The sequence below is a fragment of the Mytilus edulis genome, chromosome 13 (assembly GCF_963676685.1).
Source record: "Mytilus edulis chromosome 13, xbMytEdul2.2, whole genome shotgun sequence".
Lineage (NCBI taxonomy): Eukaryota > Metazoa > Mollusca > Bivalvia > Mytilida > Mytilidae > Mytilus > Mytilus edulis.
The window spans coordinates 30,977,053-31,003,640 of NC_092356.1; the positions used below are offsets into that span (position 1 = coordinate 30,977,053).

Genomic DNA, 26,588 nt, shown 5'->3' on the forward strand with positions numbered 1-26,588 from the left:
TTTTGTGGTTTAAAAATGTTTTTCAGTAGTAACAGAAATATTATAATTGCCCGAAAAATTTCAAAATATGTTTTCCATCATTTTTTATTATTGATTTTTATAAATATTTCCTCAACGATATGAGCGGCCATATGTTTTCTTGCATTTGACAATAGTGACTGATTCATTCTACGTATATCTGTTAGATTCCACTGTGATTGTGATGGCTACCACTTGATCCATACACGTATTAATGTTGAAGTCATGACCGTAAAATGAATTTACGGAATCTATTTCAGGATTTCAACCCTAGGTCTGAAATATTATATTGTGTATTTTTTTTTAAAACATAATCTAGACCATTCACTGATTCAGACAGTACCTATATAAGCTGTACTTGCTTTTGGAATAAAGTATTATTGTTATTATTATAAAATGTACTGTCACTCCCTTTAATTGACATGAATCTGTATCTGTATCTGTAATCGTAATTCTGCCAATCAAGGCACACCTCCATTCACACAGAGGAAAATGTCAATACGCAATATAACACAATACAACGCGCATCACTTCATATATTAAAATTTTCCGCCACCTCAAGAATTTATGTTACATACACAAAATAAAACATTAGAAAAAACTTTGATAGAAATAAAACTAAAATGTTCTTTGAATACAAAAACAACTCATTCTGGGACCATGTGTGCCCGATATGTACTTGCAAGGCCAATCTTACTAAACTACACTATTAAGCAATTAGAAGTTAGATTTTCTACTGCCTTGCTTATCTATATTAGCTAATAAAGCATAGCGTTTGTTATGCATATTATAAAGCAACTGTCTACACAGGGGTTCCAAAATATTACTGGTTTCCTCAAAAACAGCTCTGTTTGCATTAATGTCTACATAACAGAACGGATTGATGATTAGTTGGATAAGATCGATTGGAAACGAAGTTGCAACTTTGGCTAGGATCAGGCTTCCATTATCTAAGATCTTTGACAAAAGTGGTATTCTTGTCTCTTCTAACTTTTCACACAATAGAATAAAATGTTCCATCGTTTCATCCGCTTTACCACAGAGTTTACAAGTTGGACTTATAAAGTTATTCTTTGAAAATGATGCCTTGTGGGTTTGTAGGATATAGTTCCCAGTTGAAATTTTAAGACGTACAGGAATTTTTCTGATGTCCTTTAGATTTGCATTAACTGATATAGCTAAAGGATGTACAGATCCAATATTATATTTATGGTCCATAAATTTAAGAGTTGAGTAACCTTTTGACTCATCAGTAATTTTAGATGTCCAATAGTCATGAATTTTGGATTTAACTAGCTTTTTCCATTGGAATTTTGATAACGGATTGGTTAAATAAGCATATAAGTCATTAATTTCATATTTTAAACATAATTCCTTGACTTCAATAAACCAGCTGCAACTATTATGAGATTTTATCTGTAACTGTCTTTCGGCTATCCGCCATTCAATTGAATCACAATTCGCTCTAGATATGTTTCCAAAAAGATTGATAGCTTTGACGTGGATTTCAGCTTCTATAGGGAGTAAACCAGATAAAGTATAAACTGCAGAATCTGCTACGTTAGAATTTAAAGACAGAATTTGTTTGATCCATTTTTTATATTGAATAGATATATTATTTAGTATTTTTCCTTTAGGTAATAAAATTTCCAAACCATAAGTTAATATTGGCAGAATATATGTTCTTATCAATGCTATTGAAGTTTTACTATCTAGACCATTCTCTCCATGGAGGCCTGTACCCATTAAACTGTACATTGCTCTACGTGCTTTCTTTATATTTTCATTTACTGTCGATTCAGCAGAATTTTTGTCAGATTTTTGAATTCCTATGTGTGAGGCGTTCGAAACAATTGGCATGTTTTTTCCATTTAATTTCCAAAATCCATCTTCAATTTCATAAAATTTGCGGCATGTTTTTACTGGAATAATAACGCTTTTTGTAGGCTGTAATAAATACCCTTCTCTTTTGCTAAAATCCAAAGCAATGTTAATCATGGTTTGTAATTCTAGAGGGTTGTTGGAGACAAGTGCTACATCGTCAGCACATGTAGGAGCACAACAATTTATGTTCCCTACTCTTCCACCAAGACCTGATGTACTTAAAATGTTAAGCAGAGGATTAATGTAGATTTTATATAAGTCAGCGCTGAATGCACCTCCTTGACGGACCCCTTGATCAATAGTGAACATCTCTTTTGACATTATATTATTCCATTTGATAAGAGAAGATGCATTTACATATAGATTATTTAGTAATAGTATGGATTGTTCCGTGAAGTCTATCTGGAACATACGACGGATCAAATTAGCATGTACCACAACATCGAAAGCTGACTTGCCATCTAATAAGGCTATGTAGACTGGAAGTTTAAGGTCTTTGCTTTCCCTTTCAAATTCTTCTATAAAAAGTTCACAAATCAGTGGAGACGTGCCCTCAGTGAATCCTTTTTGAAGAGGGTTTTGTGAAATTATAATTTTTGGATTTTCTCTTTCTTTCAATATTTTTTCTATAATTTTTGAGTATGTTGGAGTTATAGTAATTCCTCTATAATTTTTGGCATTTTTTACATCCCCTTTATTTTTGAACACAGGAAATAAAGTTCCGATTTTCAGTAAATCCGGTATGTAGCAGAATTTAAAGCAGATATTCAACAGATGTTGTAAATGTTGTAATAAAGATTCGCTTCCATGGATAAAATGTTCAGCTGTTAAACCATAAAAATCCTCAGCTTTGTTTGTATTGAGTTTTGAGACAGCTCTTTTTATCTCTTCAGTAGAAATTTCCTGATGAATATATGTATCTTTACATTTGTTAATAATATGGGTAGCTTCTTTTTCAATTGAATTTAGATAATTAGTGTCAAAAGAGTTATTGTTGGACTTTTTTGCTAGGTCACCAAAATGTTTATTCCAGCCCTTCATTACATTTTCGGGAGATTGGAAAATTTCTTCATCAACAGTTAGTTCCTCAATAAAGCGTGAAAGTCTACCTCTTTGTTTTTTTATAAGGCTGTAGAAAAGTGCCGGATCGTTATACCCTGCATCAATGATTTTCTGCCGTTCTTGTATTCTCTGTAGTGCAGTTTCTATTCTGCATTGTTTACGAAGAGAGGAAGTTGTGATTTTCTTCTGAATAGTAAGAGGATGGTTGGGGTCAGGTGGACGACCATTTTGTTTCCACTGAAAGAATGCTATTTTTTTCTCTGATATTGCTTGAGAAATATTTTCAGTCATAATTTGTAATTTCTTCTTCCGTATCTTTTTTTTCTTTTTGGGAGCAACAGCCAAAGTAGCTTTAGTAAGAGTATGGTTGAGAGTCTGAAAAGCTTGATCCAGTTCATTAGGGTTCATTGGATCGACTTTTAATAGAGCTATGCCTTCTTCAACTAGAATTTTATATCTATCTCTATCTATATTGTTCCATTTGACCTTATGGTGGGTAGTCACCTGTGTTTGACTTACGGAATTAATGCAGGGAAATTTATATTTGAGTTGTAGTAGAATTGGAAGATGATCCGAGACGTTTGAAATAATGTCAGGTTTTTCAACATTTATTATGAAATCTTTAAATTTCTCTTGGTAAAGTATATAATCAATTGCAGAAGATGATATGCCACTGGTATGTGTATAGGTAATTCCAACTTCTGTAGTAGACAAGTTATGGTCTGACATGAAATCAAGTATATAATTTTTTCTATTAGAGTTATTTTCTTTAAAAATATTTTCATTAAAATCTCCACCAATAATTATCTGGTGAGTGGTTTTATAAACCTCCATGATCTCATGTAATTGGTCAATACATTCATAAAGTTCATTTAGATGGTTATCTGACGATTTGCAAGGAAGATAAATAGAAATAAATAAAAGTTTCTGATTTCCAGACAACTCAATACACTGTATTCTCTCATTTCCAATTGGTAAAGTTGTAACAAGTTTGTCAAGATTCTTTTTCCACAATATAGCTACACCTCCATAGCCACGAGGCATATGAAGAGGTTGAATAGGATCATTAGAATCAACTGCTTTACCCGTTCCAGTAAAATCACTATGTAGTTCTTGTAATAGATTTAGTTGGCAGTCATATAGCCAGTGTTCTTGGAGAAGAAATATATCAATTTTGCTTTCCAACTCTTTAAATAGTGGACCACATGTCAATATGTTTTTGCAGTTAAAATCTAAAATTCTCAGAGTAGAGTTGCTACGTACATCTTTATCTTTATTTACACAATGTACATTTATACAGTCATTTTTAAAATCTAAAACATCGTATTCAATAATTCCATCACTGCTTGTATTCATTTGTTCAGTAAGTAACGTGTCGATGTTTATGACAACATTTTGTGCCTTTCGAATTGGAACAGTTCCTTGTATAAAAAATCCTGTTCCGATTTGTCTTGTGAATAATATAGAGGTTGACCTATTCTTGAACCGTGAAGTATTGGAGAAGTTTTATCTTTCTCTTCTGGAGTGTTCGTTATAGAGGAAGACGAAGAATTATGAAATCTTGCTGTAGATGTTTTTTCTCTACAATTTGCCTCTGTATTACTAGCAGAATTAGCAGAAAGTTGAGTCGGAGTAAGTGAGATTAAATTAGAAAAACAAACATGATTTTCTGCAGAATGCCGATTATGAGAATGATGAAAGGTTTCTGGGGGGACGTTGTGGTAAGTCCCACCATTGCCCCACCAGTTACCTTGGGTATAATAATCTGGAGTACTTGTTTCCGGGTAGTAACTCTTGTGGATATTGTCCTGATAATTATTCCAGTTGTGAGAGTGTGGATAGCACGGATCATGACTATCAGTAGGGACGTTGTGGTAAGTCCCACCATTGCCCCACTGATAATGTGATGTACTATTATAATTAGTGGCTGGAATATTGTAATCTCTGGAATAGTGAGTGTTGTATGGGTAGCTCGGAAAATGTGGATTTGCATAGACAATGTTGTGTTGGACGGAACTAGTTGGAGCACTATTGCGATAATTTGCATATTCAACGTTGTGTTGGACGGAGCTAGTTGGAGCACTATTGACATGTGTAGATTTCTCTTGTAGAGGACTATCTGTATCCAAGGATTGGAGAAGACTAAGTTCCCGATCAACTTTTTTTAGGACGTACTCGGTTACTCTTTCATGTATACCTCTGATGAGATCTTCAGCTGGCTGTTTTTGTTTATGGTTGTCAGTTGTCTTACTATCCATGTGGGCTTGATTCTTCACGGAGTTATCTAAACATTGATTTAGGGTTTTAAGAGATTGTTCTAGTTCTAGGTTTCTACTTTCTGCTTTGAATAGTCTATCTAAAATACTTGTCTTGTCATTTGATTTGTCATTTAATATAGCTTCTTTAATCTTTAATTGTTCTTCTTTTTTCTTTAACTTTTGCTCTAGAAGTTTAAAGTCTTTGGCCGAAATTTCTTTACCCTGATCTTTTTTACTTGTTTCTTTTGAATTTGTAACATGATGATTGTGAGGCATAGGAATATCCGGAATGGAAGGATTGGCAGTTTTAGGTACTGCAGACGTGTTGGTACATGCTAATTCAATGTTGTTGTGATTACTCTTAGCTACATGGCTATTAGATTCAATAGATTTGCATGTGGTTTGAACAACAGTTTCTAGATCTGAAAAGGATGTTGATAAGTCTTTAGTATTGAGATTGGGTAACTGTGTGTTGAGACAATCCGAATGGTTTGAAGATTTTGTAGATAATGGATGTCCATCTTGAGATTGATCAATAATGTCCTGTACCAAGATAGAATTTGTAGAGGTATGGAGTTTGTAAACTGTTTCTAATGTGTTTGAACTGGACCTCTGATCTAACAAGCCAGCACAAGTGTAACAGGAATTTGTATTGGTATCAAGACAGCTGTTATGACATACTAAATTGCACTCTGGACAGATATTTTCTGTATCATTTAGGGCTTCATCACATACAGAGCATTGTATAAGGTTCTCCTCTATAAGTATGGCTCTTGCACTAGTAATATGTCTTACTTCTGACTGGATGCTATTTCCATATGTTTTTAGATGTGTTTCAGGACTAGTAGTACAAGTTATATGGGATTGGTGGTACTTTAACACAGAAGGGACGTTGTGGTAAGTCCCACCATTGCCCCTCTGTGTGTCAAGTATATTTACCTTTGTACTGTCACAACTTTTACATTGATATGTTTTATCATTCTTTTCGATGGAGGAAATATCTTCTACAGACAACTTGTCACATTTATAATGAACCCAGTGATTGTTATGACACAATACTGCCCTAGATTTGCAGTTCCTATTGCACTTAATACAACGTTCCTCATTTGAACTTTTTGTAGATTTGTTCTCAGGTAAGCCAGGATTCGGTGTTGCTGATTTTTTAAGACAATCTAGTGCCTCAATTAATTTTGATGCTAGGTTTTTATTCAGGAGGTCAGTGTTTATATTTGCACCATTGATTTGCGTATTAGACATGATCTTGTGTATGTGTTCAATATCTCTATAGAACAATTTGTCCACATTTTTCCCATTGATTAGTAAGTTGCATTTTGTTAGGTATGCATTGATTGTGTAACTATCAGTTGGATTGTCAAAAATATGGTAGGTATATTGAACATTATTTCCTCCTTTGTCTGTTGCTATGGTTTTGCGGTAATCATGAAACTTGAAGGAAATGAATGAAATAATACATTTTGTACAGGATCATATATATACCAAAAATCAAAAACAATATACAATTAACGAATGAGGGGTACAAATTCATGGAGAAATGATGGATCCATGACAACTGGCCACAGACTATCTTGCCCCAACTTTATATATCCCATCTGGACTGCCAATATGCCAACTATTTGAAAGGAGTTAATTAACTCCTGCTGAATTTAGGACTGCTAATTTGTCCCACTAATGAACCTCTATATACATGATATAAAGACATAACAACTAACCCCATGAATAAAAAAAATCATATTCTGTTGAAATTAACAAAGCTGCCAAAATGCAATTCCACGGCACCCACTAACAGAAAGGATTTTTATCCCACTGTCATAAACAGTCAGGGGACTTACTGAAATAAGTGATTTTTAAATCACTTATTTGAGTAGCAAATTCGAGGTTTTGTCACAAATTGGGATTTTGTAGTTTTTTCAAAATTTTAAACACATAGGTTTAAATAACATCTTTTAATTAGTAAAATTAAAAGATATGAACTTTTTGCTTCTTTTAAGTAGCAAGGTTTATGCCTTTGATGCTATCATTTACCTGAAAATTCTATTTTAGTTGAAAAAATGCTATAATAATGGCTTTACATAATGAACTGATACTTTCTTAAAAGATTTTTCACAGCAGTGGGAGTATTTTTCCTGTGAAGTTCAAGGTTTCGTCTTTCAGATTATGTAATAAAATTCTACTGTTCGCAATAAAAATTTCACTGTTCGGGGGTGTTGAAATTAGTTGGGGTTATTAAAAGAATGATACTTAAAGAAGTGATTTTTGGGAAGGAAATTGAGGTCTGATACTTAAACAAGTGATTTTTATGTCATTATCCTAGATTCAGTACAAGGTCATCACCTGAAATGACCTGGTCATCCTAGACAACACAGATGTTGGTTCTGATAAGTTTAGAAACATAATTAGTCCGTGGATCATTAGTATTCTATATTTAAAGCTACACTAATATTAAATCACTTCTTCTAGTGATTAATTTGTACTACTTAAATAGGTGATTATTAAAGAAAGACAACTCTAACTTCCAACCTTTATGGAAATAATGTTACTTGAATCAGTGATTTAGAAAATCACTTGTTTAAGTAAGTCCCCTGACTGATAAAGGCATGCCAACTTGTCCGAAAAATTAAACAGATTAGCAAGCTATAAAGGGCCCAAAAAATGATGAGTGTAAAATCATTCAAACAAGGAAAACCAACAGTCTAATCTATATAAGATACAAGAAACACTTACAAATGTATGATCGAACCACATCAACAAATGACAACCACTGAACATCAGGTTCCTGAATTAGGACAGGTGCAAATGTTTTAAAAGGTACCAACCTTCGCCCTTATCTGAAACAATAGTGTACAAATGTACATACATGTACTATCACAACATAAAAAAGACATACTATAAAATATCCATTGAAATGGCTTTACTCAATCTTTATACTTATTCTGTAAACATTTAATTTTCATCCCTTTTTTCTCTAATCTTCAAATAATTAACCTGTTTTTTCTCTAATCTTCAAAAAATTAACCACTTTTTTCTATAATCTTCATTTTTTTTGCCCGTTATTCCCTAATCTTCATTTTTTAAGGGCATTATTCTTTAATCATATAACCCCATCCAAACCCTCATACATGTATATGGGTTGCAACCCCTAAATTTAGGGCCTAAAGTAAATGATTGCATGGTTATTTATAGATTATGATAAAACTTATTTGTTCTTTATTTTTCAGTAAATTCCTTGTGTTTTCCTGCCTACTACTATTTTCATTCTTGTTTGCTCTAAGATTAGACAATACAATCGAATGGAGTTATTGGGTGATATTTTTACCGATATGGATCTGGAAGATTGTGGTAATGGCGGGTGCAGGTGTTGGCAGTTATATTTGGTGGAAAAATCCACAATACAGGTGACATAAATATTTTACAATACTTTAATAAGATTGAGAAGGGCAATGAGGAATATGTCAAAGAGACAACAACAGAACCAAAGAGAAGGCAACAGCCAAGGCCATCAATGGGTCTTCAACACCGCGAGAAAATCATGCACGGTGGTCCTCAACTGGCACACATGTAGAGTTAAAAACTGAAGAAATGAAAAGAAATTTAGAATTTTACAAATCTATTACTGTACATGATTATTCAGAAAGTTTGTGTGACTTTATTATTGTAAATGATAAACAATGAACTAGAACGAAAGATTGACTTTTCCAATTTCTTATAAAGCTGATGAATAAAAAAAATGCAAAATTTTTCAAAAAACTTTCACATAAAAAAGGACAAGAACATGCACTAGAACAAGAAGAAAAATGTTATTTATTGACACATTAATACAATTAATTGTATATTAATGATGACAAAATAGAAAATTACTGTGCATGTAAAATGCAAGGAGTCAATTTCGTATTTTATAAGGAAAGCTGATGAATGTTAATAGATAAAAATGAGGATTTTCAAAAAACTTTCACATAAAAAAGTACAGGAACATGCATCAGAAAGAGAAAAAAATATTGTTTATTGACACAATAATAATTTTATTTGATATAAATAATGATGTCTAATTTGAGAATTAGTGTGTATGTTAAAATGCAGAGATTTAAAGCTGATGAATAAAAAAAATGCAAAATTTTCAAAAAACTTTCACATAAAAAAGGACAAGAACATGCACTAGAACAAGAAGAAAAATGTTATTTATTGACACATTAATACAATTAATTGTATATTAATGATGACAAAATAGAAAATTACTGTGCATGTAAAATGCAAGGAGTCAATTTCGTATTTTATAAGGAAAGCTGATGTATGTTAATAGAAAAAAAGGAGGATTTTCAAAAAACTTTCACATAAAAAAAGTACAGGAACATGCATCAAAAAGAGAAAAAAATATTGTTTATTGATACAATAATAATTTTATTGGATATAAATAATGATGACTAATTTGAGAATTAGTGTGCATGTTAAAATGCAGAGATTTATGTGTATAATTTTGCAGGAGCTTCAAAAACTTTCACACAAAAAAGTACAAGACCATGCATCAGAAAGAGAAAAAAAATAATTATTTATTGACACAATAATAATTCGAGAATTAGTGTGCATGTTAAAATGCAGGGAGTCAATTTCATATTTGAAAATACAGAAAAAAACTGAGACGTCATTTATTTGTTGTTCAATGCATTTGTCACTCAAACAAAAGTGACATCTATTAGTATGAAACATAATATCTATTTGATATAATGTGGAAATGTTTTACTTGTTAAGAATTAAATTGAATGACTGAGGTTGTACATTGTATTTGGTAGTTAGAACATACTTAATTGTCATAAATGATGAAAAAAAGGACCACTTAATTGTCATAAATGATGGAAAAAAAAGGTCCACTTAATTGTCATAAACGATTGAAAAAGGACCATTTAATTGTCATAAATGATGAAAAAAGGACCACTTAATTGTCATAAATGATGAAAAAAAGGACCACTTAATTGTCATAAATGATGAAAAAAAGGACCACTTAATTGTCATAAATGATGAAAAAAAAGGACCACTTAATTGTCATAAGTGATGAAAAAAAGGACTACTTAATTGTCATAAATGATGAAAAAAAGGACCACTTAATTGTCATAAATGATGAAAAAAAAGGACCACTTAATTGTCATAAATGATGAAAAAAAAGTACCACTTAATTGTCATAAATGATGAAAAAAAAAGGACCACTTTATTGTCATAAATGATGAAAAACAAGGACCACTTAATTGTCCTAAATGGTGAAAAAAGGACCACTTAATTGTCATAAATGATGAAAAAAAAAGGACCACTTAATTGTCATAAATGATGAAAAAAAAAAGGACCACTTAATTGTCATAAATGATGAAAAAAAGGACCACTTAATTGTCATGAATGATGAAAAAAAGGACCACTTAATTGTCATAAATGATGAAAAAAGGACCACTTAATTGTCATAAATGATAAAAGAAAAAGGACCACTTACTTGTCATAAATGATGAAAAAAGGACCACTTAATTGTCATAAATGATAAAAGAAAAAGGACCACTTAATTGTCATAAATGATAAAAAAAGGATCAGACACATGATTTTTTCAACTTTGAAAAGTCTGCTCCATTCTATACTATTATATAACTTAAGATAATCAGGTACACGTGAATAACATCATTCATGTCATATTTTCCCTATTTGGTGATATGTTATATATAATTATGGTGATAAATGGTAAATATAAATATATCTATCATATAGATATAAGAAGATGTGGTATGAATGCAAATGAGACAACTCTCCATCCAAGTTACAATTTGTAAAAGAAAAACCATTATAGTTCAAAGCATGGTTTCAACATGGAGCCAGTTGGCTCACACCAAACAGCAAGCTATAAAGCGCCCTAAAAATGACTAGTGTAAAACCATTCAAACGGGAAAACCAATGGTCTATTCTATATAAAAGATGACATACACTCATGAACCACATCAACAAATGACAACTACTGAACATTCACAATATTCTACATTACATTTTTTATGTACAATTGAAGGCAGCTATTATTTTCAATACAATCCCATACTATTATGCATTTTCCCCGGCTTAGTATATATCTAGGATTTTGATTGGTTAACACACGTCGTTACAAAACCCATAGCCCCTGGGTGTTGCTAACCCATATCCCCGGACGTTGCTAACCATTGTCCCCGGGAACTTCACGCAAGTTTTCCTTCGTTCCATGATTGCTCCTTGTGAAATATTGAATTCTGTAGATTATCCATGATGTTTGTAATTAAATATTTAATTCAATTTTGTCCTATTATGTCGATCATTTACACTCATTTCATTAAATGCATCACTTGACTACCACATTTTCAAGGAATGGGACTACTGACCTAGCAATGCAAATGACCCACGTTGGCGTCACACTATCTATGACGTAACTCTCACAACATTGAGCGCCAAATTTGACTCAATCAAGTTTCTCTGTCTCCGTATTAAAAATGTTTCATATTTGACCACACCCCGTAGAAACTATGTAAAATTTCCAATAAATTTTTTTTAGATAATGAAAAAAACGTTGTTTTTACGTTACACTTTGTACCTGAATTTCCATAAAACTCGTCCGATTTGGATTAAGACCGGGGATAAATTCGTTATCTACGTTCATATCCGTAGATATGGATATTTTAACATTATACTGAAGGTCAGTGTTTTCTCTTCAGTAATTCTGGCTTCCTTGCCAACAAAAACTGACCCTCAAAAATTAGCACTATTGTGCTGAAAGTGGCATTAAACACCAATCCATCAATCAAATAATCAAAAGTGTTTATTAAGAAACTATTGTGTGCATGTATTATTGGCTCATTAAAACAAGATTAATAATGATTGAGTTTTTATGAAAATCTGCATACAAATATATGTACCAAATTCGGATGCAAGTTCCTTTCATTATGGCACTCACCTGGTCACTTTTTTCGCATTAATAAAAGCCTCACAATAAATTCTAAATTTACAACTTATATTTTGATGATAAACGGCACTATTTGTATATGTTTTATGATCTTGAAAGGGACTTATAGAACCTATTGGTCAGGTGTATGTTATTGTTTATGATATATTTGTATTTTGTTAAATTGTTTTACTTACTTTCTTTCTTAGTATAATTCCAGTATAAAGCTACATGTATATGGTTGTAATTTTATATTTCAGAATAAAAGGCAATGGTTATGTCCAGTATAAAGCTATATGGTTGTTATTTTATATTTCAGAATGGAAGGCAATGGCTATGTCCAATATAAAGCTATGGTAATATGTACAGGACTGCACCTGCTATTGCTGATGTTCGAAATTTTAGCCTGTGATAATTTAGAGACTGAACACCATTCCTGGATACTTGTTTTTATACCTTTAATGTTTATGTCAGTTGTATCGATTGGTATTTGTGTATGGGCTGTGAAAAATGAACGCTCTTTTGAGGTAAGTTGTCCATTAGTATTTGTGTATGGGCTGTAAAAATGAACACTCTTTTGAGGTAAGTTTTCCATTAGTATTTATGTATGGGCTGTAAAAATGAACACTCTTTTGAGGTAAGTTGTCCATTAGTATTTGTGTATGGGCTGTAAAAAATGAACGCTCTTTTGAGGTAGGTTGTCTGATATGTTCAAAGGTAATTGCATATGTATGTGTGCTGTAAAAGCATGAACACTCTTGTGCGGTTGCTTAATTTTGTCAGAGATATATTAATAGGTTTTAATGAAAAAAGTGCTAGCCTAGATGATGGTTTAAAGGGGCACTAGCTGTCAAATTCATTGTAACCGATTTGACTCAAATTCTCATATTTGGTTTATAACAATGTAAAACATTTATTCAAACTATCAAAAGTCTAAAATAAACAGTTTACAGAGCATGAGGTAGATAATATATAGGTTCGTTTCGTGTGTATTTTAGTCCAGACGCCATCTAATTAACTATCGATTTGACCTCAGATGACCATATAAGCGATGTAAACAAAAATAAAGATACGAATAGATTAAACCAACACGTGCAATTGGATTTTTATAGGTCTGTTTGATTTTATTTTATAGATTAAAAATAGATGTTTCTCATTGTTTTTAACCATATAAGAATGATTTTATGTGCATCGAATTAGTAATCAAATGATTTACCGTAGTTTCACTTTCATTGTTGACATTCTTTTTCTTTAAATAACCAGTACACGTACAATGCATGCGTTGTCAATCTCTAGCTAGGGGTTAACTTGAAGTTCACATGAATACCGGTTAGAATGATGATGACGTTTTCACTTGCAAGTGAATCAGTCAAAAATTATGTTTAATCGCTTATTTCAACAAAATTAAAGGAAATTGATTGCTAAAAGCAAATTATTATTTCATTATTCCAATTTGATTAATGATTGATCTAAAAAAAATCATACTTTATTTTTTTTTATATATCGTAGCTAGTGCCCCTTTAAGGTTTGAATGAAAGTTATAAAAAAATTCAGAAACCTGGTTTTGTGTATTTTTAGTACAAAATCTACCAAATTGAAGTTTATAGAGGCTGCTAAAGATGTTCAGTTTATGACCCAAACTGACTTCAGACATGGCCATTAAAGAAAATAAGAGCAGAATTTGAACAATAACAAAATATTTGGTAAATTCAAACTCTGCCAATTTTGGGTACTTAACATTTTATTATCTCCATTTGACTCATGATTTATTTGCAAAATTATCTAAAAAATGGTTCTTGATTTCTGGGATATTTTGAAAGTCCCTTCCTACCCTCCCAAATACATTTTAATTGAATAGCCCTAATGGGACCTTTGTGGCCAAGAATTCTTAGTAGTACTATACTGTTTTTCTATCCTGTCAATACCGAGGCTGTGAGTTTGAACCCCACAAGTGGCAGGAACATTAGCCTTTACTCTTGAGGCTCCCACAGGGTACCCGCCTCAGGTCGCAAAGTCACTTTTAAATTCGTCGAAAGGTTGTTTTTAAGGGAAATGTATAGCAGACTTGGGGTCAATTACATTGGAATGTAATTAATTAAATTACACATTACATTGCAAAAATGGTCAATTACACTAATTACACATTACACAGTTTTTGAAATGTAATTAATTAAATTACAATTACTTTACTAAAGTAATTAATTAAATTACACATTACATTTCATCATGATATTTTCTAACAATATTTTACATGTTTATATAATGCATGTGTAAAATATTCATGAAAGCACAGTTTAAGCGTTGCATTTGATAATCATTTAATATAGTTATTTTAATGTTTTGTCAATTAGTCTGAATCTTCTGGTCTGAAAACAGCCATTGAAAATAGTCTTACACAGGAGCTATAATGTTGTGCAAGATATTGCTTGATCAGGACACGGAAGTTTTATGATTAGAAGATCATTATATTCATAGGAGAGGGAATTTGTTCCTATTAACTTGCCAATACATCAAGGGGTATTTTGGCATCTCAGAAATGAACTCATTTGAATTAAACATAATATGAATAAAGAAATTATAAATGAATTTAAAATATTTTTTTATTTTACTTTAAAAATATTAAAAAGTGTGCTTGTCACAGTATTGAAAATAATTTTTAGTACAAACAATGTATATAATGTCTAAATATATATTAGCAATATTTTGCTGATTAGATAAAATATCTGTAATAGTGGCATTGCCCCTGGACATTTTAATCTGATGAATTGCTGTTTGTTTTTACAGCTGTTAATTTTAAGTTCTATAATCCTTTTGTGTATACTAATTTGACAAAATGATTGTATGCAGTGATTTTAAATTCTAAATGAACTGTCTCAGAAAGATGTGACACATTTTATTGTTTTTGTTTAACAAGGTGTTTATTACTTTTCAATCTATTTAGTTAAAGATCTCTCTTAAAAACTGAACAAGTATAATTATCACATTTTTTTAAATTATAAGACTATTCAAAAAAATCTGTAGGTCAAATAAATGATATAAAAACTTCAGAATAAATTACAGACTTCATACATCAAAAAAGCATTGATATTAATATTTGAAAAATATATATAATTTTACAATTTATATGATTAAACACAAATCCTTAACTGTAACACCATAAAAGTACATGTAATTGAAATGTAATTCAAAAGTAATTGAGCATTACATGCTTTTTTCAATGTAATTAATTAAATTATCATTACATGTAATTTAAAAAATGCTCAATTACACATTACATTCATTACATGGAAAATTGTAATGCATTACACTTAATTACCATTACATTTTTAATTACCCCATCCCTGATGTATAGGTCGCAGGTCGATATCCCAACACAGAGGACGGAAGTTGGTCGGAGGTCGTTTTTTTCCAAATTTTACAGGTAGCAGGTCGTTTTTAAAAGGCCCTCAGATCGTAAGTCGCCTCTAAAAAGCCCAGAGGTCGCAGGTCATTTTTGACCCTGCGGGAGCCTCACTAATGATTGACTAGGATTTTTAGTTTTACTGCTGATGGTGGTAGTTCATTCTGGGCACTCCAGCTTATTTCACCAATAAAAATTGATTCCACATTAAAACCGACAGTGTTGAAAGGGGTGTTGAACCCCAACAATTGATCATTCTGTTTCTAGATAATTTGAAGTGTAATGTCACTCGGAGAAACTAACAATTTTATGCACTTGCAATAGCCTAATTCAAAGAATACAGCAAATTTGATGTCAGAAACTGAATACAAGTCTGAAAACCAAATCTGAACTGATTTTAATCAAGATTGAAATGAATAAAAAATGACAAAATTTGGTTAAATGGTTTAATTTATATATCCTATCAATACATTTTTCACACAGTTTATTTTTTTAATCATGATATTTCTATTTCAGATGGAGCTGTTTTGTTCTGTAAATATTCTACAATTTATATTTCTATCTCTGAGATTAGATAAAGTCATCCAATGGAGCTGGGTGGTATGTACAAATTGTAATGTTTGAATATATTTAAACTAAAAATTAAATTAAAAGAAAAATTACCAAAATAAGGGAAGATATCATGAGGCACTAAAAAACTGGGAATAATGTGGCAAAAAATAAGAAAGATGAAAAGACAAACAACAGTCCAAATAACGTGCACTACTGCAAAAAAAAATTGAGCAAAATGAACCCCGTGTTACCAAAATCTTGGCGGAACTCAGGTGCTTCATAAGTGACAGAAGTTCCTGCACCGTAAGTTGCACTAGCCATGTTACCCTGTTAAAAATGGAAAAAAGATAAACTGAGAATAAAATTTGTGAAAAAGAGAATTTTTAGTAAGCTAACGTTATTTAAGCAGATAAAGGATGAAACACTGAAATGAAAAAAAATGTAAAATAACAAAAATACCGAACTCCAAGCAAAATTCAAATTGGAAAGGTGCTTATCAAATGATAACATCAAAATCTCAAACACTTCAAATGAATGGAAAACAATTGTCATATTCCTGATGAAAAGATTGATAAACTTTATAGACCGTGATTACGGTAATAGAATGTAAGCACAGTTTGTCATTTCTGACTTTTAGAGCTAATTTCCTAATGCTTGTAGAGTTAGACTTTGGTTGGCGTGCTTGCATAAATTGTATAAATATTTACCCAAGATTTGTAAGTAAGATCTTCAAACAATATATGTAGGCATAGTAAAATCTGTATATATTATATTTAAATTTGTTTGGACATTATCCCAATTATGATTGTACAATATAAAAACAAAGCAAGCAAGCTAACCAAAGTCTTGCTCTACATGCATTAGGAAATTAGCTCTAATACTATTATTATTTCTGTCCTCTTATGAGCTTTTGTCTGTTTTCTCTTTTATAGATTGTTTTCATTCCAATTTGGATTTTGATGTGTACAGCCATGATAGGTGTATTATATGCTATTATTCTAGCCATTATATTAATCAAATCGCCAGACATTATTCCGCAACAAAGACGTGGAAATATTTCATCTGCCATAGGTTATTCATTAATGGTAGTACCATTACTTGTATTTGAGGTAAGACAAGAAAAATTATGATTTTTATTTATCATAACTTACGTCTGAGTTATCTCCCTTTTTAGAGTTAAAAGATCAAAAGTTGTACAGTTTAGAATTTTAAAATTAAATGGGTATTATCCTGCCTGCAGTTGTAGTTCATAGTGCATTTGCCCTGAGACTTCATTAAAGTAGTCTCCGATTTGCCGATATTCAATGTATTCTCTAGATCATATCGGTAGTCAAACCTACATGGAGATCTTTCCATTCCTTGTCTTGATTTGGACAAACATTGTTATATTTCGTTGGACACTTAAATTCGTGGATAAAGTCATTCACTAAAACCACGAAAATTGGTTCCCCACTAATAAAAGTACTTTCACAGCATCCTATCCATGAACATTTTCATAAATAGTTAAAAAAGTAAATATTCAAGATTATAAGGTTATTTTCCCTGAGTTCTATGGACCTCAAGATAATAAATTATCCTAGATTTAATAATTTTGTATATTAATTTTTCAGAAAATAACCTTTCCTTGATTTATTAATTTTGGATATTAAGTTTTCTTGAAGACCATAGCTGTATTGAAAAAAGTAAAATCCAAAAAATACTAAACCAGACCTGCCAGCTATCCCGATTTTCGCGATATCATCCTGATTTTCAGCCCTCAACCCAAATCCCAATATCTGGATCATAAAATAGACAAAACCCTTATTTTTACAAAATATACCAGAAAAAAATATTGGTTACTGATTTTAAAATTTTTCTGATCAATTTAAAAAATCTATAATTTTACCTGAGGACATATTATGACAAACCTACGCTAATCAAGGGTCACAACAATTGTCATAATTTGTTGTTGCATGTAATTGAATAACCTGATGGGTCATAACAATCCTCAAAATTAATTAATAAATATTTGTAAACAGAAATTTTATCCATTTTCGCATTTATACTGATAAACTTGATCAAAATCTGTTTTTATTCTTCTAACTTTAGGACATATAGATTTAGGTCCTTTCAGTCATGGTCCAAAGATAAGGTGGTCTTTTGAGGGGGAAAAGGGGGGTCTTTACTTTGAATCCTTTATTTTTTAATGCTATTTCTCTCTATTCTTAAGTTATTTTGTCAATTTTTAAAATAAGTACAAGAATCATGCAAATAAAAGAAATCACGGCTTATAAGCTCATCATCAGTATCGGTATACAAAAAGAAAAAAGAAAAGATATGAGACTATTTTAAGAGTAAAAAACAGTGCACACAGAAACGCTTCAAAAATTTTACCCTTTAAAAATCTGGAAGCGCACTAAGTCCCCCATGGAGATTTTCAAAAGTTGACAGGTCTGCTAAACTCAGAGGAAAATTCAAAACAGAAAGTCCCTGATCAAATAGCAAAATCATAAGATCAAACACAACAACTGAATAGACAACAACTGAATAGACAACAACTGAATAGACAACAACTGAATAGACATCAACCGAATAGACAACAACTGAATAGACAACAACCGAATAGACAACAACTGAATAGACAACAACCGAATAGACAACAACTGAATAGACAACAACCGAATAGACAACAACCGAATAGACAACAACCGAATAGACAACAACCGAATAGACATCAACCGAATAGACATCAACCGAATAGACAACAACCGAATAGACAACAACCGAATAGACAACAACCGAATAGACAACAACCGAATAGACAACAACTGAATAGACAACAACTGAATAGACAACAACTGAATAGACAACAACTGAATAGACAACAACCGAATAGACAACAACTGAATAGACAACACCTGAATAGACAACACCTGAATAGACAACAACTGAATAGACAACAACCGAATAGACAACAACCGAATAGACAACAACTGAAAAGACAACAACTGCAAAGACAACAACTGAATAGACAACAACTGAATAGACATCAACTGAATAGACAACACCTGAATAGACAACAACTGAATAGACAACAACCGAATAGACAACAACCGAATAGACAACAACTGAAAAGACAACAACTGCAAAGACAACAACTGAATAGACAACAACTGAATAGACAACAAAACAACCAAATAGACAACAAAACAACTGAATAGACAACAACTGAATAGACAACAACCGAATAGACAACAACCGAATAGACAACAACTGAAAAGACAACAACTGCAAAGACAACAACTGAATAGACAACAACTGAATAGACATCAACTGAATAGACAACACCTGAATAGACAACAACTGAATAGACAACAACCGAATAGACAACAACCGAATAGACAACAACTGAAAAGACAACAACTGCAAAGACAACAACTGAATAGACAACAACTGAATAGACAACAAAACAACCGAATAGACAACAAAACAACTGAATAGACAACAACTGAATAGACAACAACTGAATAGACATCAACTGAATAGACAACAACTGAAAAGGCTGTAGATATTTACAATATAATATGCAAAAAAGAATTGGGTTAAATGACAAGGATATGTGATAGTGCCTATGAAGACACGTTCTTGTATGAAGAACCATTTATATGTTATATATTTGTCTCTTTCCAGGTACTATTAGCCAATCGTTTAGACGGTGACAATCATTTTAAATATACTGCCATTACAGTGCCATTGTTTATATCTCTCGTAACATTGATCTGTCTCTCATTTGGTGCTAAGGGAGGTAACCAATGTAAGTATTAATATAGGAGACTTTTCAGGTTGAAATCAACCATGCGCAAGTGTACGTAAATATGTACATGTATAAGACTCTTATTGATTTTGGAACATTCTTATAGGAAATACTGTGAAATAATTTAATTTTGGATGTAACACATCTTCTGATTGGCTGACATTATTTTGTTATCAGCCCATAGACATAATTTAGTCATGTGACCGTCACATCGTCAACGTTTTTTCATGGTTTTATACAGTTTAAAATGGAATTAAGAATTAAATTATAAGAAATGACTGTAATATTTTTTCTGTCTATTCGAAATAACATAAAAAATGTTGTGCACACTGTTAAATAACCTGCTACGCGCGTTATTCAGTGTGCACCAAATTTTTTATGTTATTTCTTCATAGACAGAAAAAATATTACAGTCATTTCTTAAATAAAAGATGAAGTTTGGTTAGTTTTGTAACATTGGATTTACAATTAAACTTGCAAACAGTGTCAGACTTTTTTTTATTTTTTTTTTATTAAAACCGAAATAGGTTTATAACAGATGTATTGACATTGATTTGCATAAGGTTGAATTCGTTTCGACACAGCTCACATGTATATTCTTTAATTCCTCTTGTACAGAGATGTGTAGAATATAACAATTATATAAATATCTCTTCAATGAGTATGAATATAGGTAGCTGACCTAGAAAAAAATTATAAAATTTTACATTTTTTAAATGACATGAGGCTGAAGCAGCTTTTGCTTTCTTACATTGATTGATTCTAATGGATATTTTATCTTGCATAAGTTTAAAGTATGGTGGGTCTGACTTCACCATAGCTATAAGGTGGTACCCAACACTTTAAATAAAATTAATTTGGCTTGTTTAATTTTCATAAAATTTTGACAAAGTATTTACTTTGACCCTTTGACAAAAATATAAAAATTTCTAAAAATTTGAACCAACAGTTTTATCTGACAGAAAAAATACACTGGTTATATAGCGGTTTAACAAACACTTATTTTGATCATTGAGGAGCTTAATATTCCATTAACAAAACAACATAATTAAGACGTTTAGCTGATGTTACAGAGTTATCTCCCTGTAGTGTTAGGAACCACCTTAATTTATTCTCCTCACTTGCATTGTCCTGAACAAGAATGAAATAATGGCACTGGATGTTCAACACCAATCAATCATTCAATCAGTGGTATGTCAACACATTTTTTTTAAATGCCCAATTCTTTATTCAATTCAATTCAATCCAATATTTATTTGAAAGAGTACAATAGAGACGTGATCCAAATGCAGACAATAATGATATTAAAACAACATATATAAAATATATATGCATGTAACAACAAGTCATTAGTAAATTTTATGGGTACCATAACATTCTAAGTATATTATATGAATACCATTACATTCTAAACTCATATTAATATACCATACACATATATATCACGATTATTCAAAATTTTCATAATTTTACTTAAAACACACAATCACCTATATAAGATATATGTGTATATGCACAAACTACTTTAAAGGATTATTATCTGATGAAACAGTATGGTGATCTCTCAAATCAAGAGCTTCTTCAATATCCATACAAATAAAAATGATTTGATACTGTTTACTTTCTTTTAGTGCCTAAGTGCATTTTGTGGAAGAAATTTTAAATGTAAAACTTTTAAGGGACTGATGAAATTACAAGCCAGTAATTTGTAATGTGTACAGTAACTATTATGTCTATTTTCAGGGTGGTTTGGAATCAGAAAAGACTTCTGTCAGTTTCTGTTAGGAATTTGTCCATTATTACAAGAGTATGGGAATATATCATATACAATTCATAAAGACAATAATTTCACAGTGGAATCACGGCCACCACCACCAGACAAGGCAGACAGATTACCACATAAAAAATACATACACGATGAGCAACCCAAACCAATTGTACCTGTCATATCTATTGAAACACCAGACTGAAACTAAAATCATTTTTGTTTATGTTTTTTTGACTGCTATGTAAATTATGGAAGGGTATATGTATAGCTAGTCATAGATATTGCTTTTCATTTTCTACCGGTGTTTTAAAAGTCCACCATAAGTTCTGTGATTTAGTTGTGTGGAAAGCAATTTTAAGTATAAGATCAAGTGACATGCATCATCACATATGTGGTATAATGTCTGTATCACTGTCTTACAATCTTAGCCATGCCTCATTGACTCTTCAGAAATGCAGGGGAGACATACTTATGTGTCTACAGTGTATGTTTGCATATATATAAAATACAGGGTTATAAAAATGATAAAGGAATTTCCTTTATCTTTAAGTCATGATTATTGAAGGAATATAAAATTATGAAACTCTTTTAATGATTTTGTATACTTTAGATTCATTGATATTCCTGTGAAGCCAATTTTAGAGCTTTCAAGTATTTGGGAAACCGTTCATTTGAATACAGTAAACCAACTAATTATTGCTGGGTTTTTTTTTGGCACTTCTTCTTTTCAAGCTTAGTTTATATGGTGTTTCTATGTAAGAAAACAAATCAAAGTAAGACAAACTCATGACAATTTATATTTACCTTATCAATAATCTACTCTGAAAAATCACATAAAATATTAAAATTGCTTGCCAAAATTGATGTAGTTTTAACAAATTATTTAGACACTTTGACATGAGTATATGATGAAACAACAGCATACGAAACCAAAACAATAGTAACATTCTTGAACCACAAAAAAATTGACACAGAAATCATTATTGAATCCATAGTATATTTGAGTATCTCTGTAATGATTCTGTTTGTCATAAATTTGTTTATTCTTCTTACAATATAATGGACTAAGGGAAATAACTCTATTCACAATTTTGCCTTGATAATTTTCTTTGATTACACATCCAATTTATAATTTAAAATTCACATTTGCATATTGAAAGCAATATTTTGCCACTAAATGCTCACAAACGCTCTAATTATTTTCAATATTTCTGATCATCTTCAATTGTCCTCTGAAAAGAAAAAAAGATTCTTTACTGTCACTTTTAAAACAAAAGCAAAAGCAATTTCTTGTCTTTTTAGTTTTTAGCTGTCAATTATAGCAATTATAGAAGTCATTGTATCAGGGAAATGATGTAAAAAAGATTAAGTTCTTATGAGAAATATTTGAAACATCAATTTTTATAGTTTTGTTTTCTACAAAATGAAGAAAAAAACAGATTGAGTTGATGTTTAATTGCTGTTCAGGATAAAGTGAACTTGAATGTTTTATTAGATGAATTTTATAGATCTGCATTCTGTTTAGATGACTTAAGGGTGTACTTAGGTCAGGTTTAGGAATTTTTGTCAACTGTTCGAACTTCTAGGGTTTTATTTACAGTACAGGGTAAAATATTTTGCACCATAACACCCATTTCTTATTTCGTATAAGACTTCAAAAGCTCATAAAAGGTAATTTACCAAACTTCAAACATATTCTAGATTTCTTATCTTTTGATGTGACACTATTATATTGATGCAAGTAAAAGTACATCTTTAAGTGAAATAAATACAGGATCACAGAAATTTTCAGGTCTTGCTAAGAATGAGCATATACTACAGTAATTTATTATTTAATTGTTAAGGTTAAGCTGAAAAAATGTACCCTTTGTTCTAAATTGGAGCACTAGAAATGTAATATATTATCTTAAATCAAAACATATAAAAGCACATCTTTAGAATTTATTGTGTCATGTTTAACAACTGTGTAAAATATGAAAATGATCAACAGTGAAGATATGGCATAAAATTCACATAGCTCAGGTTTTGAAGATTTAACAATAGATGTATTTATTACTTTGTGTTAATTTTTAAGTGATAAATTTTTATCTAAAACAATCTGGATATGTGATTTTTTCTGTTAGCTTGAAATGAAGGAAATAATTTTTCTCTATGTGCTGGTGAAAATATTATTGCCTGATAGAATTTTCCAATATATTTTCGAAACAACCCTCAAACAATTAGTTAGAAAACATTTTTTGAGCTAAAACTAATTTTTAACTGCAGATTAACTAAGATATTAAATGTGATAATTGGAAGAATTATAAGTATATTTATAGTATGAATAAAATTTTGATAAATCATTGTATTTGTTCTTAAATAAACAAATTTGAGTTAAGTTCTAGCTATTTGAATGTTGTTTGTTTGCCTCCATCAACTCTTACTACATTGCAGGGTTGAGTCAAAATCACCAACCACATGAGGATAACTAAGTGCACAAAGCTGAAAGTCAAATAAAGATAACAAATTACCAAACTCTGAGGAAAATTCAAATCTGAAAGTCCCTAATCCATTGGCAAAATCAAAAGCTCAAACACCTCAAAAAAATGGATAACAACTGTCATATTCCTGACTTGGAACAGGCATTTTCTTATGTAAAAAATGGTGGATTTAACCTGGTTTTATAGCTAGCTTAACATCTCCCTTGTATGACATTCGCATAAAATTCCATTATCTTGACAACGATGTTGGTCATGTCATCAATTTTTTTGTCAAATTTCCCATACAACTGTGGTATGAAAATTGAACTGAAAATTAAAAAAAAGAATAGTGCATTTATCTGAAATATTATTGATTAAATAGCTTTCAATTATATAGAGAGTGCATAGATTTGGAGAAAAGCATTCTTAAAATTTTCTTAATATCATCAAGTCTTCAATTACCAATGCATAGTTTTCTATGCACCTGCTGTAGCCATTTAATAAAACTTTGCATTGGTAATTGGAGACGGTGGGTTTGGTACAAATTAAAAAAAAAAATCACAATTCTTCATCTATTTTGATCATTCATTAAATAATATTTCAATAAAAAGAAGAGAAAAGAAGTTTTTTTTACCGAAAACTATAATTTAGCCCATTCACTGTACATTGAACTTAATATTTCAGGTGGCAGTAGAGCAAGTTAATTTATATTCTAATGATATTTATGATTAATTGTGTATTGTTTGAAGAACTTGTCTGTCATGAATCGCAGATTGCATGATCTTCCAGTGTCAACTTTTCTTTTTTTTTTTTTAATTATACATACTTTATTGAAAACTTTCACATTTGTTAGTTTGATACAGAAAGTACCGGTACCTTATCCCGGCCTCGTTAAACATTAGATTGTATATTTAGAAGTGAATTTGTATCTTCATTTGCCACTGTTGAGTCATGATGATATATAGATAAAACGGCATCTGGCATTCTAAATTACTATAAGCCTGGGATATTTGATGAGTTGTTTAAACCACTTGGTCTATGCCACTTCTGGTGAATGTTTCGTAAAAAATGGTATCACCAGCCCAGAAGTCTACACTTTTGCGTTGACCCCATGATATAAGGTCAGTGTCTCAACTTCATTTTTAGGAAGCCAAGCTTGGAGTATATAGCATAATTGAAACACTTAAAAAGGGGTATTACATACCCCAACTCAATGCAACAATGAATGGTCTTTACAAGGATAGAATTGGATGCCCTAGTAAACAAAATAGTAGTTTTTGATTATTCAGCCGTTTATGTTTAAAGAGTAAAAGACTTTGAATTGAATCGAATGTTCTTGTGTTGTACTGTTAACTCACTGTCCTAGGTTAGGGTAGGGTTGTATGTGCCTGTCCCAAGTCAAGAGCCTGTAAATCAGTGGTTTCAACTGAATCATGATGGCGAAGGTAAACTCCCAAAACTTTAAATTTTAAATTTTCCGTTTGTATCCATTGTTGAAGAAGATTTCTTGTAATACACATTCTTCTGAAATGGTATATAACCACTTATTGGGCCCTGTTAGATAGAACATAAAAGAAGGTGATACACAATTTAAACAAAATAGTTCCTACACATAACTGTATCTTTGTCAAAAGGTCAAATATTTGGGTAATTTAGGTATCAAATGAAAGCTTAAGGACTATGGATCACTGTAGAATAGTTAGGGAGCTACCATTTAATTTTTAGGGGGGGGGGATTGGGCTAGGATGAAATTTGAAAAAAAGGCTGGATAAGTAGCTTGGCAAAAAAAAAAGGCAGTCAACAATTGTTGTAAAAAAGTCAGGATAAGCTAAGAAAAAAATAAGGCAGGACCACATAGACTGAAAAATAAAAAGGCAGGACAGAGATTACAACTAAAAAAAAAAGGCAGAACACAATTTTTCATCCTAGCCCCCATAAAAATCAAATGGTAGCTCCCTAATATACAATTAGTGGTGGATTTTTTTTTTAGCGCAAGTCAGAATACAGAACTATCAGGTATAGTTTTGACATGAAATGACTACCACTTCATTCAAATATAAGACAAATTAGCTTTGGATGCTTGAAGTTGCAGAATTTAACATAAAAAGCAAGGAACTGTGCGTTAAAGGTGTTAATCCTAAAAGAAAGCCTAATCGATGTGATGAAGAGTAAAGAACAAGTCATCTTATTATGAGCTCCAAGGCTGGTATTTTTATATTTATTTATAAAGGCATTCAGTAACATTCATAGTTTACCATGACAGTATGAGGTAATTCAAATTGGTACGCGAACGCCATTCTTTGAAGTATTTCAAGGACATTTACGCGATGTTGTCAAATAAAGGACAATGGTTTTAGACTAATAAAGATATAAATGTACATATATATTTGCATGCATAAATGATAAAACAGTTGCCCTAGACGTAAACCGACCCTTCATGGTTTCTTT

At 31.2% G+C, this 26,588-nt stretch overlaps 1 protein-coding gene across 1 annotated transcript; it reads left to right on the forward strand.

Moving 5' to 3' along the window:
- Nucleotides 1-101: 101 nt before the first annotated feature.
- Nucleotides 102-24,058, forward strand: LOC139501193 (transmembrane protein 185A-like). The gene is made up of 7 exons (XM_071290185.1): nucleotides 102-292; nucleotides 8,459-8,635; nucleotides 12,488-12,695; nucleotides 16,085-16,168; nucleotides 17,053-17,229; nucleotides 19,790-19,913; nucleotides 21,657-24,058. The coding sequence occupies exons 1-7, from the start codon at nucleotides 255-257 to the stop codon at nucleotides 21,881-21,883; spliced, it is 1,035 nt and encodes a 344-aa protein (XP_071146286.1). The 5' UTR covers nucleotides 102-254; the 3' UTR covers nucleotides 21,884-24,058.
- The last annotated feature ends 2,530 nt before the right edge of the window (nucleotides 24,059-26,588 follow it).